Here is a 19,777-nt window from a genome sequence, read left to right as displayed (position 1 = left end):
AACACATGTGTTGAGTGCCTACATACGAAAATGGTGACTACCCTACCAATGTTATATATCACTGTACACGCTGGAGTGAGATCCATAATTCTAGCACCAGAGCTTCTAAGTAACTCTAATCTGAAGAACTGTTAATCGATTTTTCGTAGACAATTTGTCGGGGCAATGGCTGGTGTTGCCGCATCAATCATCCCGGCACCATGGTTGTTATGGTGTCAGGATAACTGAAGCAAATTATTTATATTATTACATTGTAATATAAAATTAAATAGTTCAACTCACTATAATGCAGAATCAGTGGGAGCACTGCCTGCCACCAGATGCGGTTTGTCACTTGCCACACTGCCTGTCACCAGATGAGGATGTCACTTGCCACGCTGCCTGCCACCAGATGAGGATGTCACTTTCCATGCTGCCTGCCACCAGATGAAGATTGTCACTGGCCATGCTGCCTGCCACCAGATGAGGATGTCACTTGCCACGCTGCCTGTCACCAGATGAGAATGTCACCTGCCAAGTCGCCTGCCACCAGATGAGAATGTCACTTGCCACGCTGCCTGCCACCAAATGAGAATGTCACTTGCTATGCTGTCTACTACCAGATGAGTATGTCACTTGTCACATCGCCTGCCACCAGATGAGAATGTCACTTGCCACGCTGCCTGCCACCAAATGAGAATGTCACTTGCCATGCTGTCTACTACCAGATGAGTATGTCACTTGTCACATCGCCTGCCACCAGATGAGGATGTCACTTGCCATGCTGCCTGTCACCAGATGTGGATGTCACTTGCCATGTCGCCTGCCAGTGCTACCAGATGTGGATTGTCACAGCATTGGTGGCAGCACTGGTCCATTTAGAACAGAGGCAGGTCTCTGTACAGTGATTGGTTCTAAGTGAGGGCAGGAGATCGGTGATGCGGTGCGGGCAGTGGGAGATGATATAATTTCTCTGCTCCCCCACCGCACCTCAGTCTTTGAAGAGGCCCGCACTTTGCGGGCGGAACAGCGGTGATGTGGGGCGGGCGGTAGGAGATGATGTAATTTCTCTGCTCTCCCGCCACACCTCAGTCATTGAAGAGGCCCGCGCTCTGCAGGTGGAAGAGCGGTGATGTCTCTCATCCGCTCACCCACTTCTCTGATCCACCCGGGTTTCTCATCCGCCTACCCCCCGCGGCCCCGCTGCAGAGAGGCCACGGCCCAGTAGTGGGCCGCAGCCTGGTGGTTGGGGACCCCTGGGTTAGAGAGTAAACTTGATTTGGAATATAAGTGCACATTCATTCTGTGTGATGGGGTCCCATAGCAAAACCATTAAGGGTTCCCCCTGTTTCTCTAATCTCCAATCTGCAAAGGATGTTATTCTAGTAATATAGAACGCCTGTTGCTTTCAGGGCAATTATATACAGCCCCCTAAACTACATATACATTTTATCCAAATATATTTGTCAAATGTTGCTACCTGCATAAACCATTGAGTAGCAAGGCAGTCCTGGGCCTCCAATGCTGCTGGGCCCCATAGCACTCACATAGTCTGCTTTAGCTATAGTTAAACATGAAAACAAAAAGACGGGCAAAAAAGACATGTGATCCCATGAAAAACATATCCATATTTATAAAAAAAAAAAAATTAAAGAACACTTACATCACAGCAGCTCTGTATGTGGGCAGCTAGAAAGCAGACTATGTTCCAGGGCAAGGGATTGTTGGCAGCAGCAGTGATGAAAGGTCCCAAAGCCGGCTCAAGATTGACCTGCCACGCATGACAGCTGGTATTCACTTTGTATGACGTCCGCCACCCCCGTTATGTGTCAGAGGGGAACTCATTACTGTCAGAGGGGCAGTAACGCATCTCCAAAAGAGTTCCTTGTTTTTCAAACCAGTCCCTATACAGTACCAATTTTTTAAATAGGCTTGGGACAGGGGAGAGGCAGTAAAAATAAAACCGGCATCAAAATGCCCAATGTCTTACCGGCATTTATCAGTTAGAGCTATGAAACATTTCCTTACTAGTGATATAGGGAGGCATGGTGCCCAAGACCAGTTCATCCTAGAGGCAGCCAAGTTCTGTTATGAACATAATTATTTTGTATTTAAGGGGTTATATTATCTACAAATTCACGGAATGGCTATGGGAACAAGTTTTGCGCCCTGCTACGCAAATCTATCTATGGGGTATTAGGAACATTGTTCTTTTGGGAATAATAACTAATTTGCCTGTAAAATTATATGTTACAGCCGCTATATAGATGGCATTATTGTTACACTGGATGGCCCCTTAACAAGAATCCAGTCATCATTAATTAAGTATTATAATGCCAATACCCATGGTCTGCCATTTAGCCATGTTCAGGATTATGATCAGGATACTGGTCTTTTTGGATTTAGGGTTGGACCACACAGATTCCACAATTCCAAAAGTCAATTCCACTAGTTGAAAAAGAATTGCTCCAAAAACTAATTTATGGATAAGGTATATAAAATGAATGATCTTAAGAAAGCTCAACCTATAACCTTTTATTCAATAAATGTAGCTATGTTTTTCATGGGATCCTTTCTTTTTGTCTTCATGTTCAGCTTGAATCTGCCCAGATCACTAAAGGAAGCTACAATATCTCAGGTTTTTCTTATGGTCCTCTCCTTTGTCTTTGGAACTGTACACCTGATTGTCCATCTATAAATGGACTGGAAGCTGAAGTTACCTGAGCGCTGTGGTGGTAGGTTTATTCATAGCAATAGCTATGCCCTTGTTTACATTACATCTCAGCGTCTAACTAAACTGAAGTATTTAAAGTGGTTGTAATGCTCAGTAATCTGAACAAAGAACATACTATATATCTGTAGTGTTTACTTGTATCTCTGTAAAAGCTCTAAGTGTCATTTCTCTCTGGTGCTTCCTTCCTCTGTTATCAGCACATGTCACTTCAGACAAGCTGTCCTAACACGAGATAAAATGGTGACGGGGAGAAGAGCTCAGCGCACAGCTTGCCTATTCACAACACAGCTCTGCATCGTTTCTTCGTTCCTGTGCCATGTGTGAAGGGGAAGTGTCCCTTTCCTCCAATCTCCCTTTCCTCCAATCCACTCAAATGCTGTACATTCGCTCAAACTGCAGCTCCCTGCCCCCTCCTATGTGCTACTAACAGATGCAGAAGGATTTGATCTTAATTCAGCCCTTTGAAGGGGTGTAGAGAAGAGAAGACTGCAGATAAACAAGTAAAACTTATGTAGGAAGATTTGTGTTTCAACCTTGTATATCATCTGAGGCGATTCACATCACTGGGTTTATAAGAGTGTTTACAACCACTCTAAGTGGGCCTTTGGCTAATAAAAAAAATGCTTATAGACCATATTACTGGTTTGGGCTTAAAAGAATACTGTTAGGCCCCCTTCAAATTACCTTATATATCTTTGAGTATAAGCCAAGTTTTTCAGCCCTTTTTTTAGGGCTGAAAATACCCCCCTCGGCTTATACTCAAATCAGTGTACACGAAAGGCTGCAAGCGTCCATTGTTTAAAAGTCGTGGCTTCCCCCTGGTCCCTTCCGTGATAGACGTTTCCCAGCAGACACTGTGTTCAGTGTTCCGCCTATAACGGATGTCCTCTCATCCTTAGACTCGGTTTCCCAGCAGACACTGTGTTCAGTGTTCCGCCAATCACAGATGCCTTTTCATCCTCGGACAAGAGAACGTCCGTGATAGGCGGAACACTGAACACAGTGTTTGCTGGGAAACCAAGTCCGAGGATGAGAAGACATCTGTGATAGGTTGCTGGGAAACGCCTATCAAGGAACGGGACCAGGAGGAGACCGCGACTTTTAAATAATGAATGGACGCCCGCAGCCTGTCAAGAATTTCAGGTACACTGACTCGGGCAAAGAAAGGCTGCAATGGGCACAGTGAGGTGGCAATGGGCATAGTGAGGTTGGGCACAGTGAGGTAGCAATGGGCACAGTGAGGTTGCAATGGGCACAGTGAGGCGTGAAAATGGGCATTGTTGACCCTCATTTCCGCTTACAGTGGCTGCTGCATTCTCACCCTAGGCTTATACTCGAGTCAATACGTTTTCCCATTTTTTGGGGGTAAAATTAGGTGCCTCGCTTATACTCTGGTCGGCTTATACTCGAGTATATACGGTATGTGTTGTACTAAAATACCTGAAATAATTTTGAATAGACTGGTGGCATACCTTAAAGCACAAAAAAGCAGATATGGCACTGCAACATACGCCACATGCATTGGCTGCCACTGTATAGTGCATTAGGTTGCCATGCACACTGCATGGCTCAACAACAACCCACACTTATCATTGCTATGTGTTACAGTAATATGCAGAAATATGTGTTTTTCTGCGTGTTACTCTAATGCTCCAATCTGTGAATATTCGTTGATAAACGTGCACATTTTTCAGAAATGTGGTTGGATAAGGGACAAGCTTGATAAAAGCCCTGGCATCCCTGCAAACCACTAAAAGCAAAAAAAACTGTGATGTTTGTCAGACCAGCTGGTATCTAAAGGTTCCCAAAATTAGTTTGTTATAATGGCTGTTTTAGAGAATTTGAAAATAATTACTCTATATACCAGGAGCAAAAACAGTCTGAAAGCCAACCAGTATCTAATTAGCATTGATCAGATATCAAACTGTCAGGATGATAGATGTACTCATATAATGACCACATACTGTATGTTAGTGAATGTTTTTTTTTTTCCATTTTAATGACAGACTACCACATATTTCAGGTATACTTTGAATGTGTACTTCTCATGAACAATGGATTAAATTAACTAAAGGTAAAACAATTTTTTTAGCTTTGGATCGAGTGGAGAGGAAAAAAAATGCTTAAATGCTTGTCGGTTTTTTATTGCTGCGGAGGGCCCCCCAAATTACTAGAGGCCCCGCCTGGTGAGAAGTCATTTTCGGGCCCCTAACCCCGCTTCTCAACTCGCTGGCTGCATGGGAGAAGAGGTAAGAAGTCAGCACCCCCCGCTTCTCACTTTAATGTAAGATGTAATTTCCGACAGCAGAACACCCCCCGCTTCCCAACTGCCCCCCCCCTTCTCAAATTTATGTGACATGTCATTTTGCTTAGCTTAGGGCCCCAGGGAGGTCAGGATCGGCACTGGCTGTCTGTTCCCTTGTTAGGGAGATTCATCCTCTCTATTTTTCCTGTTTACCATTATCATTGAAAGTAAAAGTAAAAGAAAACACAAATTATGGGTTGTCCCCAGAAAAATAATAGAGGGGAAATCCTCCAATGAAGACACTAGTTCTGGTGACCTGGGTATCCCCAGGGAATTTTCTTAATTTTCCTCTGACTTCCTGTTTTGGTTATGGGCCAGGAAGTGAAAGGAAATCTCCAAAATGGGACAGAGATAGCGAAAAAAAAATCTAACAGGGGTTATACTCTATCCTTGCGCTATCCAAAATGAAAAAAAAAAATATTTGCCTATAGTTTTGCTTTAACTTCATAGCAAGGCTGCCACAACAACTGTTCACCCCTGGAGCAAGTTTTTAATTTCAGAATGCATAGTCACATAACATAAGTTTGTATGAATTACATTATAGAGGTTATTGTCAGCTATTAAAGGGGAACTAAACTTGCAATGTAAAAAAATCTAGAAGTTAGGTATTTATGATAGCAGAGACACTATACATCTCTTCTGCCATAAAATCTATTCCCCAGTTCTTTACAAATCGTATAGTGGCAGCCGTGCACACATATGCATGGGAGTTACATCATACCAACCAATCAAGACAAATAAAGACTCCAGACCCAGGAAACAGAAGGACCGGCGATGAAGTGATGGGAACGTGGAAAGTCACATTGCTGGAGGTGGGCACTTTGTAAGGTAAACAAGCCATAATGTGCAAAAATGCTCTGCATACTTTTACATTATGTTAGGAGCTCCAGCTACAATCACTTGAGTCCCCAGCACCATTTTAAAATGGCACTCCATCGCAGTGGTTTCTGAGGCCCCCGTTTGCGTTAGTACTGGAACCACTGACAATGATAGCCGGGGTTCAGCGCTAAGCCCAGGAGCTAAATTGTGTAGCTTCTGGGCTTTTGATCTTGTGCTCCATAGGAGACCCTTTTACAAATTGTTGGGAATACAATGCTTCTACAATGGTGGAAATCAACAGAGAGCTAAGAAAATGGGGCAGAAATAAAAATAATGGCAATGAACAGAAGTATGGAACATAAGCTCATAAAACTTACTTTTTTAATGGTGGTGATCAAGTTAGTGTAAATTGAAGCTTTATCCAAATCCTGAGAAACACGCCTATCTGTGGAATTCTTACTCTTCCGGGTGATATGTGGAGGTACCAACTCTGACACAAACTGTACATCAGAGTCAGAATCATCTGACGTGTGTACTAGAGATTCCAGCCCGAATTTTTCAAACAGTCCCAATGGACTGATACAGTCACGCTCCTCTGGTAATTTCAGAATGTTTGGAGGATCCATGTCCACACTTTGCAAGTTTCTCTGAAATATATATGGTCATGGTTAAACATAGCACTAATGGATAGGTACTTCATATTAATCAAAACAATCTGAGGATTATAATTTTTTTTGCAGACAAATAGAATTCCTAACTGTATTTAAAAATTAAGATCTTCTTTACAGGGCCCATTACCCTCAACGAAAATCTGTGCTTTGCTCATGCAGGGCATGGTACCCCAGCAGTACATATTCACCTTTCCTTCATTCCATACAACCCATAAAGTAGCACTGTGTATGCCCTTGACGAGAGCCTGTGAAAGCCTTTTATTTGTATTAATCCCTGCTGTACCAAAACATTACAGGGGGGGGGGGGCATAGACAGAGGAGAATTCCAACAAAAAAAAGACATCAGCACAAGGGACACATCCTACCGACTGCTAGTTATGTCCCTTGTGCTGATTTTTATGTTTGTTGTTTTGGCTGCACTTAGGCTTTAATGCAAAACCCCAGGATTTATCTTTTTTGCAAGCATTATCCAGAGTGCCACAGGCCAAAATCGTAACACGGGTGCGTTATTAATGCGCTCTTGTTTTTTTTTTATGCATTTCAAAGGGGAGGTGCGTTATTGGTGTGTTTTTTTAACTGACCGGCAAGCAAGATTAACACCACAGCGGAAGCACAACGGGCCAGTGTGAAGACATGGTACCTAGAATTTAAAGTGATTGTAAAGTCAATTTTTTTTCCATCTAAAAATAACAATCATGTTATACTTACCTGCTCTGTGCAGTAGTTTTGCACAGAGCAGCCCAGATCCTCCTCTTTTCGGGTCCCCGCAGCTGCTCTTGGCCCCTTTCTCTTGTCAAGTGCCCCCACAGCAAGCAGCTTACTATGGGGGCACCCGAGCCACAGCTCCCTGTATCCATTCAGACACGGAGCCCCAGATCGGCGCCGCCCCCCCCCTCTACTGATTGGCTAACTGACTTTGATTGACAGTAGCGGGAGACAATGGCACCACTGCTGTGTCTCAGCTAATCAGGCAGAGAGTTCCCGAACGGTTGAGGAACTTGTGGATATCACTGGACAAAGATGGGGCTCAGGTAGGTATTAGGGGGTGCTGGAGGGCGGCTGCTGCACACAGAAGGTTTTTTATCTTAATTCATACTTATTTCAATTCATGATATTAATTAAAAAGTGGAAAATACAACTATATATAAATATATATATATTTTTAAAAACTGTTGGTTTCGGCCAGGTGCATCCTTAGTTTCGGCCCCATAATTTCCATTCGGTGCACCTCTAGTAGTAGTCCATGATAGCCATAATCTTCACTGTAGTAGTCCATGATAGCCATGATCTTCTGGGTGCAGCTTCCCTTCTGCATACTGAACACAGGGAGTCACTTGGTCAGTATTTTCACCGTTCATAGACCACCTTGTATTTTTTTTTATAAATATACAAGGTGTTCTCTGATTGGAAGAGTTGGAGATTGTGTCCAAGCAAGTGGCCCCCCAGTGTCAGTGTGCACAGCAATAATACTTGGAGCCGACTACTAGTGATTTTTAGCATCCCCAATGGACCTCCGGATATTAGATAAGAATACTTACATAGAGCCAAGCTGGTTTGCAAAAAAGATCATTCTTGGAGTTCCACTTGAACATTATGTCAGTGGTATGAGAGGTAAGAGGTTTAAAGCTGAACTCAAGCTTTTGTTACACTTTATATAGTTCATAGCTGCCAACCTGGGAGCACACACCTTTAAAAACAATTCAGCAGTTGTATCACTAATATTTATTTCCTAATTTAACACTTTCTTTAAGTTAAAGTGGTTGTTAAAGCGGGAGTTCAACCATTTCTTTTTTTTTTTTTTTTTTTTTCTTCCCTTAGCTTCCTGCTCGTTCGGTCTAGGGGAATCGGCTATTTGTATTAAAATATGAGCTGTACTTACCCGTTTTCGAGATGCATCTTCTCCGTCGCTTCCGGGGTATGGGTCTTCGGGAGCGGGTGTTCCTTCTTGATTGACAGTCTTCCGAGAGGCTTCCGACGGTCGCATCCATCGCGTCACTCGTAGCCGAAAGAAGCCGAACGTTGGTGCGGCTCTATACTGCGCCTGCGCACCGACGTTCGGCTTCTTTCGGAAAATCGTGACGCGATGGATGCGACCGTCGGAAGCCTCTCGGAAGCCTGTCAATCAAGAAGGAACGCCCAGTCCCGCAGCCCATACCCAGAAGCGACGAAGAGGATGCATCTCGTAAACGGTAAGTAATGCTCATATTTTAAAACAAATAGCCGATTCCCCTAGTAAAAACGAGCAGGAATCTAAGGGGGAAAAGTGCCCTCTACGGGTGAACCACCGCTTTAAGCCACTGTCATATCTTTATATAATCCTCTCTGTTTCCTAATACTGTGTGCCCAGTCTCTGTGTTTTATAAAAAATAAATAAATAAATGCCGTCTATACCTGATTTCAGAGCACCACTCGGCGCTCATGTGACCGGCTGCCTCTCCCCTCTCTCTCGAGCTAGACATCAGCCAGGAGGAGAGGAGGAGAGAGTTGGCTGGTCACATGAGTGTCGAGCGGCGTTCTGAATTTAGGTATAGACGGCATTATTTTTATAAGAGACAGGGCCCTAGGATTAGCAAATACACACAGGATTGTATGACACATTAAAAGTAATTTTAGCAGCAGGAGTGGAAGGGGCGGGCACTGTCACAAGTTGACAGGCAGGGAGGGAGAGGGGGAGGAGGACAGAAGAGCTGCAGATGACGGAGGCACGTAAACTGACCATGGTGTCAGGGCTTAGCAGCCATGATAAACTGTGGTCAGTTTACAGAGGGGAGGGCAGAACCAGGCAGGATCAGCCAGGTGATTACAGGGGGAGAAATTACACAGCACAAACACTTTGCTGTATAACATGCTTTAAAGGAGCAAGATCCATTTTTCTTTCTAGGGTAACAAATATTTTACAGCTAAACTGCAGATTTTGTCAGAAGTTGTGACATCAGCCCACCTCTCTAAATTCAGTCAGAGGCTGTGACATCATCAGTCCGCTCTCTGTCTCAGAGAGAAGATTTGTATTCATTACTAGAATACATTGCTTTCTATAAATTGCTAAGCACCAAACAGATAGACTCTACTGTGTTCCAGTATTACTCTAGACAGGAAGTCTCAGCTCACACCCAGAACACAGTACTGTATGCTGTATGTAGCCTCAGCTACATACAGTTTATACCACACATACAGCAGCCCCACATCTTAGTGAGGGACAAACGATTTAAAGTGTAACAAAAGCTGGAGTTTAGCTTTAACGTAAAGAAAATTTACTAGGAAAGAAATATTAGTGATACCACTGCTGACTTGTTTTTGAAGGTGTGTGCTCCCGAGTTGTTATTCTTAAAGCCTGATACACACGATCGGATTTTCCGCGGACAAAGGGTAGGACTTTTGTCCAAAGGGCGTTGGCCATGAACTTGTCTTGCATACAAACGGCAAAGAATTGCTGGCCAACAAACACGAAACTAAGTTGTTTTTCAGCTCTTTAGCGCCACCCTTTGGGCAACTTCTGCTAATGTTGTGTCACGGTTAGCATTGCTTCTGAGAATGCGTGTTTGTACTTTGGCATTTTGTCCGATGGCCTTGTGTACACACATTTGTTGGCAAACAATTTTAAAGCATGCTATCCAACATTTGTTGGCGGAAAATTTGACAAAAATTGTCCGATAGAGCGTACAAACGGTCGGATTATCAGACAACAGCCTATCATCACAACCATCGGAAAGTCCAATTGTGTGCATGAAGCTTTACTCCTGCTTTTCTATTTATTGATTAACTAAACCCAAAAAAAGTAAGCACCAGTAAGGCCTCTTTCGCCTGGCCGATTACCTGCAGCTAGCATATTCCAGCGGCAAGAATCAGCAGATTTTCGCCACTGGAATGAACAGGGATAGATATGGAATAATGTCCGAGCCTGGACACAGAATTATGTCACATCTGCATTACAAGTAAAATCTGAGAAGCTATATGTTGACATATACAGTAATAAAAAAGTAGAGGTAAAAAAGGAAAAGGAAAGAATACAAAATAAAAATAAAATAAGCTCTAGTGGGTAAAAGATGGTAGAAGCACCCCCATTATGTTGCATACAGTATATGACAAGTAAAGTAAACCTGTAACCTTAGGACTCTTTCACTCGGCCAACTGAATTAGGCCCCTTTCACACCAAGGCGTTTTTCAGGCGTTTTAGCTCTAAAAAAAGCGCCTAAATAACGCCTGAAAAAATCCTGCCCGGCAGTCTTCAGTGTGAAAGCCCGAAGGCTTTCACACTGAAGCGGTGCACTAGCAGGACCGTTCCAAAAGTCCTTCTAACCGCATCTTTGGAGCGGTGTGTTTACCGCTCCTGCCCATTGAAATCAATGGATCTGAAATCCATTACTGGACAGTATTTCCAGTGGAAAACCCGAGTGTGGAGGCTACCCACGGGCCCCGGACCATCAGGCGCCCGGAGAGAAGACAGATTGTGTGATGCCAATACCTTCACCGCTGAGTCTGCAATTTCTCCAGGGGAAAAAGGACCTTCGCCACGAGGAGTCCGGATCAACCCTAGATACTCCGACACTGAGTCGGAACCTAGCATGCCCAGGATTTGAACCCTGGGTCGCACACATGGAGTGGCTTGCTGCCACTGAGCTACACCTTTTGGCCTAAACGTTTAACACCCACCCGAATCTTCGGAGGGTCTGAATGGGAATAACACATCCACTAGGTCTGAGACAGAAGCTGCTCTCAGAAGAAAGTCGTCCAAGTAGCCAATGAGGCAAAGCCTGTAAAAGAAGGAGAGATCTAAGTGCAGTAAACATAAAATTTAATAAGGAATGACATAAAACGAACAGCCAAGTGACTACTCACAATCATCACAAGTTTGAAGGGCATGTAGGTAATAGTGGCCAACCCGATGTCACTGGGGTGGTCAGCAGTTCATAGGTCTCAATCAGGAAGTGACGTGGGGAGCCGGGCCAGCCAATGGGATGACGCGTTTCACAGTTCCGCTGTTTCCTCAGATCAGATGGATCTGAGGAAACAGCAGAGCTGTGAAACGCGTCATCCCATTGGCTGGCCCGGCTCCCCACGTCACTACCGGTGTGACGACGGCTCGCTGCGTTCCACGCCGACATGCACGCAGTCTCTAACAGTGCTTCTTGGTTCCCTGCTCTCCCGTGGCGTGTCAAGGCTTCTGAGGTACGGGACCGTTGGGACTTCCACCGCTCTTGTGACATCCAGCGCCCCCACGATCCTGTGTTAGCGGATTGAGACCTATGAACTGCTGACCACCCCAGTGACATCGGGTCGGCCACCATTACCTACATGCCCTTCAAACTTGTGATGATTGTGAGTAGTCACTTGGCTGTTCGTTTTATGTCATTCCTTATTAAATTTTATGTTTACTGCACTTAGATGGGCGCATCTCTCCTTCTTTTACAATATTTTCCAGAGCCTGCTTCTGCTATAGGGTTGCTGCCGCTAGTGCTGTTATATATATCTTTTGGACTATAAATTGGACTTTTATGGACTATTGATCAAATTCTTTGCATTTTTATGGACTATATGCCATTTACCATTGATCGTTATTAGATGCATTGATAATCGTGCGCCATCTACCACAATTTTTTACAATGAGGCAAAGCCTCGCTGTCCCAACAAAGTTAGGATAAGTGCGAGCTCCCAGCTGAAAACCCATGGTGCTTACGCCAGATCAAAAGGGAGGGCCACAGGCTGACAGAGACCCTCTCTCATCACGAAGCACAGAAAAAAACACTGTGACATGCGCAAAACGGGACATGCATGTATGCGTCCCTGATGTCCGAGGACGCCAGGACGTCCCCCCGGATGGAGCGCAACTACCACCGAACAAATGGATTCCATGCGGAACTACCCGACATTCACAAAAGGTATTTAGGGCCTGAGGCCCATAGAAAATCCCAAACCTTTTGTCCTGCAGGAAAGGTAAAATTACCTTGCAGCTTAGCAAGTCCCACACTGCCCAAGGCAGACCGACGGGCCGGGAGAGGAAGACACGAGGAAAGAACTTTGTTCTGTGGATAGGAGGAAACCCTATCTAGTACTCTGAAGAGACCACCTCGCAGACCCACTGGTCTAGTACTCTGAAGAGACCACCTCGCAGACCCACTGGTCGGAGAGCAGGGAGGTTTCACCGAATTGTGAACCTGCAAGTCGCCCCTCCCACCTAGAGACAGGGAGGGAAGGCTACATATATTGGCAGGATTTGGGTGCCGGCGTAATCGGCTTACGCACCCAGGGATGGATTACTCCCCCAGCTGGGCCTTTGACGGCCTGAGGAGGTTGCCCCCTAAATAATACACACCCATAGTGTGTATGAATAGTATGTAGGTGTATATGCATACATGCCTTTGGAGGAAACCGGAGTACCCGGAGGAACCCACGCAGACACAGGGAGCGACAATGCCAGCTCCAGGCAGATTGGCGTCAGTGTCCGGATTCCAACCAATGACTCTCTTGCTGCCAAGTAATGGAGTTGACCACTACACCACCGTGTGCATAAAACCATTCTGAAACAGAAGCCCTGGATAAAAAGGGCGCAGCATGAAATGAAGCATCACAGACCTATATGAGGCCCTGGACCAGCTGGTCCGCTAGCCTAATAACTTCGGGAGAGAGTCGGTGCTCCTCCATTGTCTGGTGCAATGCTCACTCTGTGAATTGTATACAGCACTAGGGGTCAGGACTACTCCAAGATGGCCGCCAAGCGTTCAGAACGCGGCCACAGTAAAATGGCCAACTGCAATGTAAGCTGCGCCATAGCACGGCTACGACAAAATGGCCGGAGGGAGAGTGGTCACCTATACATAACACCTGGAGGGTCCACCACCGGAGAAGAAGCCCACCTTTTGAAAAGGCTCTCCTCAAAGGGGCACTGAACCGCCCGGCGGTGAGGGACTACAAAAGCCCTCAGCGGCTGTTCTCATTCCGCCTCTTAGAAATTATCAAAGAAGGGCACAGAAGGAAAAAACCTACACAGAGCAGTCTGATTTGTGTGATCCAAAAAAGACCGAGCCCTCGGCAGAACCCCAGCTGCACTATCCAGCTTAAGAGAGTCCCTTGCAGCAGTGAGAAGCGCACCCATAAATGCCTTTTTTTTTTTTACTACCCAGGTACCTGGTCCATGGCTCCATAACAGAGCATTCCCCAGGGGATAACGGGGGAAGGGGGCACTCTTTTATTTACCGCCCGTCCGCAGTCCACCCCCACCCTGGCACAAACGTGTCCAGGACTAACAATAAAACCTCTGTGGGAATGCCAGGTGCTAACACCTGCTGCCACCACCAGCATGTTGGGGAAGGACCCAGATACTGACTCCAAATATTAATAATATTTACATGGTGTGTATGTATAATATGCACACCTGTCCTTACAAATAAACAAAAGCTCCTATTCAGGGCCTCTCACCCACTTGCTGCACTGATCAGGGGTAACCAGGAGACTCACATCAGGAGGAGACTGCCCAGCGCTGCCGGCAGTTTAAACAGGAAAAGCCTCCTAGGGCTTTTTAACAGTGAAAAAACCCTCACAGGAAAGCCCCATACAAAAAAGAAAAAACACAGGCCAGATAACACAGTCCCCTCAGAAATGCCCCCTCCCCCCCGACAGCGGCAATGTTAGAAATGCAGCAAGGGAAAAGGTAAAATAAAATAAAATTTCTCCTCAGGGCGCTGGGCCCAAAGGGAGCCATACGTCCTTCTCCTTGATAGGCAGAATGAAGCTGAGGCTGCATGCTGCAGTGAGGAGGGTTATGTCTGGAGGGACCGCCCCCTGGGCGGGGCTGTTCAACTCTGTTAATGTAACATGTATTTAATTATCTAACATGTTTCTGCCTAGTCCTCTCCTGTAAACAGGGAACATAACCCACTTGTCAAGATTTAAGGAGCTGTGTCTGTCCATGGACGATAAGAGAAATACTTTTTTGCCCCACTGTAATCGGTAACTCCATGTTAGTCTGTGGGTGACAAGGTATAAATAGGGATCCGATTACTTAAGAGTCCGTCCAGAGAATTTTTTTTTTAAAAGGTCTGCATTTTCTTTTCTATATTATCAGACCTAAACTTGATGGATCTGAGATAGTCTGATGTATACAGATGCAAATCCATTTACATCTGGTCACCCATAGATCATCTAACACAGGTCTGGAAAGCTCCAGTTTTTAAAGCGGGATTCCACCCCACGATTTTCCTTAAAAGTCAGCAGCTACAAACACTGTAGCTGCTGACTTTTTATAAGAACACTTACCTGTCCTAGGTGCCCGCGATGATGGCCCCCCCGATGCCGATCCCTCGATCATTGCAGGTCCCGCGCCACCTTGCGGCACTTTTTATAAGGACACTTACCTGTCCTAGGTGCCCGCGATGATGGCCCCCCCGATGCCGATCCCTCGATCATTGCAGGTCCCACGCCACCTTGCGGCTTCGCTGCCCGTTTCCTACTGCTCATGCGCGAGTCTCGCGACGATTTGTGAATGGGCAGCTGCTCTCTGGGATTAAACACACTTCCCAGAAGGCAGCGCGCCCCATTCACCACAACGCGAGGAGGATGCAGAAGAAGACCCACCGCGGATAAGAAAGAGGCAGATTTGGATTTCTGCATAGCAACCGCTATTTCGGGTGAGTAAAAAGAAAAATTGTTTTTTTTTTCGATTTTTTTGCAGCATTTTGGTGTATTTTCTTTTTTCAGGGTGGAACTCCACTTTAACTATTTGGCTGCCATTAATATAAGGCTTACCACATAAGAAGCGCAGGCTTTTACATACACTCCAGGCTGCTATATACTGTGCTTACATTTATTAAGCCGACCGACGGCTTTACAGCTGCCCCATCACTTCCACACACTCCTGAAATAAACCTGCCATGGATTTTGGGCTCCGCTGTCCCACCTGCAGGCCGGGGACAGGCATGGCAGGTCTCACCAGGAACAGTGTATGGAGATCAGTAAACAGATGTTCAGCCAGGGAATAAGAGCTCTGACCCTGGAAGTGACATAATATACAATGATTCTGTGTTTGTTTGCTGTTCTCCCCTCCAGTGATTGCAAATACTTTTGGGTTCAGAGCTGTCATTCCTCGGCTGCTATGGCCAAGAACAGAGCTGCTCAAGCATAATTTATTGCACCCACTACCACACAATAAAAAAATAAAAAAGAGGGGAAAGAAAACAAGTACAAGAGTAAATAATACTACTGTAAATACTAATAAGAATACTGTAAATAAAAAAATACTGAAAAAAAATTCAAAAGCCCCCTACATACATAAGTAAGTACATGCAGTGTGCGCAGCTATGTATGTAAATCATGGGTTCTCAACCTATGGTCCTCCACTTGTTGGGGAAATACAAGTCCCATGAGGCATTGCAAGGCTGACAGTTATGCCGCGTACACACCATCACTTTATGTGATGAAAAAAAAACGACACTTTCTGTGAAGTAAAAAATGACGTTTTTGAAACTTCAATTTTCAAAGACGAAGTTGCCTACACACCATCGTTTTCTCACAATGATCTTGCAAAGTGAGGTTACGTTCCACCACGTTTTACCATTGAAGCTTGCTTCTGGGCATGCGTGGATGAAAAAACGTCTTAGAAAACGACGTTTTTTGCTACACACGGTCAATTTCTGTGAAGTAAAAAGTGCACTTTTGAAAAACGACACATAAAATTGAAGCATGCTTCAATTTTTTTTGGTCGTTTTTTACAAGACATAAAACGAAGTTTTCCCCCACACACAGTCAATTAAAGTGACGTTTTTAAAAACGTCATTTTTTTTCATCACATAAAGTGATGGTGTGTACGCGGCATTAGAATAATTACTCATGAAGGCAAAGGCATGATGGGACTTCAGCAACAGCTGGAGAACCACAGGTTGAGCACTTATGATGTAAATGATGGCTGCAAAGTAAAGCCTGAAAAGCCTTCTGATTGGCCAAGGTGGAAACTGTGTAGCCACCTGTCTGTCTTTGCACCTCGGCCAATCAGAGCATGCTTTGTATTCATTTAAAAAAATATACAAAGCTATTTCTGATTGCCGGTTCACACTTATGCAAATTCTATGCGGATCAGATGCGATCCAAAAAAGCATAGATACGCATGTCATGTAAAAAAGCCTTATCTCTAATGAAGGCTGTTCACATATATGCGGTGCAAATTTCATCCGGTTCAAAAAAGGGTTCCTGTTCAAGTTCAGTACAGCGTGAATTTCAGCTCAATAGACTTGTATAGAACCAGATTGAAATCGCAGTCCAGTGTTCACATCACTGCAATTTTTTATTTTTTTTGCCTAGACATAGAGAATTAAATCACTCCCCTCACAAATTCGCACCAATTTTGCATTGAAATCGCACGTGGCAAGCAATAAAATCGCGATGTTAATTTGCACTGTGTACCGCTTTAAATTTACACCGAATTTACAGCGCATAAGTGTGAACTGGCACATCGTGGTGCTGTGCAAGTGATTCTCTGTTTCCAGCAGCAGAGGGGAAGTCACTTTCCAGAAAGACATTGCTTAACCACTTGCTTACTGTGCACATATAACCCCCTCCTGCCCAGGTGAAATTTCAGCTTCCGGCACTGCGTCGCTTTAACGGATAATTGCGCGGTCGTGCGACGTGGCTCCCAAACAAAATTGACGTCCTTTTTTCCCCACAAGTAGAGCTTTCTTTTGGTGGTATTTGATCACCTATGCGGTTTTTATTTTTTGCGCTATAAACAAAAAAGAACGACAATTTTGAAAAAAAATACAATATTTTTTACTTGTTGCTATAATTAATATCTCATTTTTTTTTTTTTTAAAAAACATTTTTTTCAGTCTAGGCCGATACGTATTCTTCTATATATTTTTGGTAAAAAAAAAAAAAAATTGCAATAAGCGACTGGTTTGCGAAAAATTATAGCGCCCACAAAATAGGGGACAGAATTATTATTTTTTATTATTATTTTTTTTTACTAGTAATGGCGGCGATCTGCGATTTTTATTGGGATGGCGACATTATGGCGGTACATCGGACACTTTTGACACATTTTTGGCGCCATTCACATTTATACTGCGATCAGTGCTATAAATATGCACTAATTACTGTATAAATGTGACTGGCATTGAAGGGGTTAACACTAGGGGGTGAGGAAGGGGTTAAATGTGTATACTGCTTAGTGTTCTAACTGTGGGGGAAGGGAGGTGACTGGGGGAGGTGACCGATCTGTGTCCCTATGTACAAGAGACACAGATCGGTCTCCTCTCCCTGACAGCACGCTGTCTGTGAGAGCCGGCAATGAGAAATGATCTCATATGTTTACATATGAGATCATCTCTCATTGGCCGCACAGATCGCCTACCGAACGGCCACTCCGATTGGCCATTCACAGCGATCTGTGATTGGCTGTGTCCAAGGGACACGGCCAGCACAGTTTCCCCGCTGCGCGCTCGGGGAACGAGCAAAGGGGCAGACGTCAATTGACGTCCACTTGGATTTTCAGGTCCGCGCTGTAGCCGTCATTCGGCTATAGCGCGGGCCTCAGGAGGTTAAAGGATAAGTTCACTTTTTAGAAAAAAAATAATAAATGCACATTTTTTTGCAGGTAAAAAAGTCCACTTTCTGCTGACGGTACAGATATCAATCAGTCCAGGGATAGCGACAATGAAGTTTGGATCCGCCAGGTGCCTTGACTGACACCCGTCTCAGCCTCCCAGAGAGCTGCTGAGAGCCTGAGCCGGCCACTCCCCGCCCCTCCACAGCTCAGCGCTCCAGTGAGCGAGGAGGGAGAAGAGCGGAGAGCTGTGACTGACAGTCTACAGCTCTCTGCACACGGAGCTGTGAGAACCGAGCCATCTGCGATGTTCGATCGCTCGGTTCTCAGTGTAGAGACGCCAGGGGACAGATGCAGCATTGAACCCATGATGCATGCACTTAGGTAAGTATTAATAGGGGGGGGGGGGGAGAAACCCATACTTCTCTTTTAATCTTTTTTCTGCAAAAGGGGTCAGCCTGAAGTCATCTAGCAGGACTTCATTTTCTGATGAACATCCCACTTTTATTTGCAGAGATTTCCTCTCCTTTCCTGTTTTAGCTATGGTACAGGAAGTGAAGGGAAATTTCCGCACAGGCCAAAGATGGTAAAAAATAAACCTTACAGGAGTTGTAACCTACCTTTACTTTATCCAAAATGGAAAAAAAATTTTGCCTATAGTTCTACTTTAAGGCGCATAGCTTCTGTTCGGCCAGCCTGTTGGGAAATGTTTGCACTATCAGTGCTGCAGACTATAGCCAGCAGTGCTGATCAGTGTATTCTAAGGTCAGGAAAGTCTCCTCACTGGCAGAAAACAAAGGTACTATTGGATGGATTCCTCTATCCACCTCAAGTATGTGGATGGGGGAATCTAGTCAGTTCAAAAATGCAAAAAGTGACTGATATATATTTATATATATATATATATATATATAGCCAGTGTGACCTTGTGGGTGTGGGGTAAACATGCACGCCTTCCAATGCAGGGCGAAGATGGCATTCTCTGGGTACCATGTGGGACTGGTCCAGGCATTTCTATAGAGACACACCTAGGTGACCAGAACAGGCCATGTGCATGCTTGATGTAAGTAGACATACTGTAAACACACCTAACAGACCTAGCTGATACCCCTGCATGCCGTCACATACTGTACTGATGGTTCTAGTATTTTCTCCAGGACCACTAGACACCCTATCAGATGTATGTAACCTAGTCAGAGACACCCTCCTAGCGATGGGAGAATACCCAGCACACTTAAACACTAGTCTTACCCTCCACAGGACCTTGTCGCCAGCTCCTTGCCTTCAACGGAGAAGTAACGGTCCACACGTATCTGCGCAGCTACCCAGTCCCGTTCAGTAGGCGGAGCACGTGACTACGGTAAGCTCCGCCCTCGGAGAGCAGCTTGAGTGATGCGGAAGATGGCTATACTAGGGGGCGGTGCTATGAGTGCAGATATTAGTGGAGTGTGCAGCCTGGCCGCGTGCTATATGCACAGGTCTTACTTTTACCTAGTCTGGACGTAGCGTACAGTAAACGGCCATATAGGTCTATTAGGTGTGTTTACAGTATGTCCACATACATCAAGCATGCACATGGCCTGTTCTGGTCACCTATGTGTCTCTATAGAAATGCCTGGACCAGTCAGTCCCACATGGTACGCAGAGAATGCCATCTTCGCCCTGCATTGGAGGGTGTGCATGTTTGCATGTACACCCACAAGGTCACACTGGTCATATATATATCAGTCACTTTTTGCATT

General features: G+C 45.0%; 1 protein-coding gene across 1 annotated transcript in view; it reads right to left on the bottom strand.

The window, feature by feature from the left end:
- SPOCD1 (SPOC domain containing 1) overlaps nucleotides 1-19,410 on the bottom strand; it is a 200,190-nt gene extending 180,780 nt beyond the window's left edge. The window contains exons 1-2 of the mRNA XM_040337069.1: nucleotides 19,287-19,410; nucleotides 6,215-6,484 (exon numbers count right to left, since the gene is read on the bottom strand). Coding sequence (XP_040193003.1) covers nucleotides 6,215-6,463 — 249 coding nt within the window. The 5' untranslated portion in view covers nucleotides 6,464-6,484; nucleotides 19,287-19,410. The remainder of the gene's footprint in view (nucleotides 1-6,214; nucleotides 6,485-19,286) is intronic.
- Between the last annotated feature and the right edge of the window lie 367 nt (nucleotides 19,411-19,777).

Source organism: Rana temporaria, chromosome 2 (assembly GCF_905171775.1).
Source record: "Rana temporaria chromosome 2, aRanTem1.1, whole genome shotgun sequence".
NCBI classification, from domain to species: domain Eukaryota; kingdom Metazoa; phylum Chordata; class Amphibia; order Anura; family Ranidae; genus Rana; species Rana temporaria.
The sequence above is the reverse complement of the archived record's forward strand: the minus strand, read 5'-3'. Positions and strand labels throughout refer to the sequence as shown.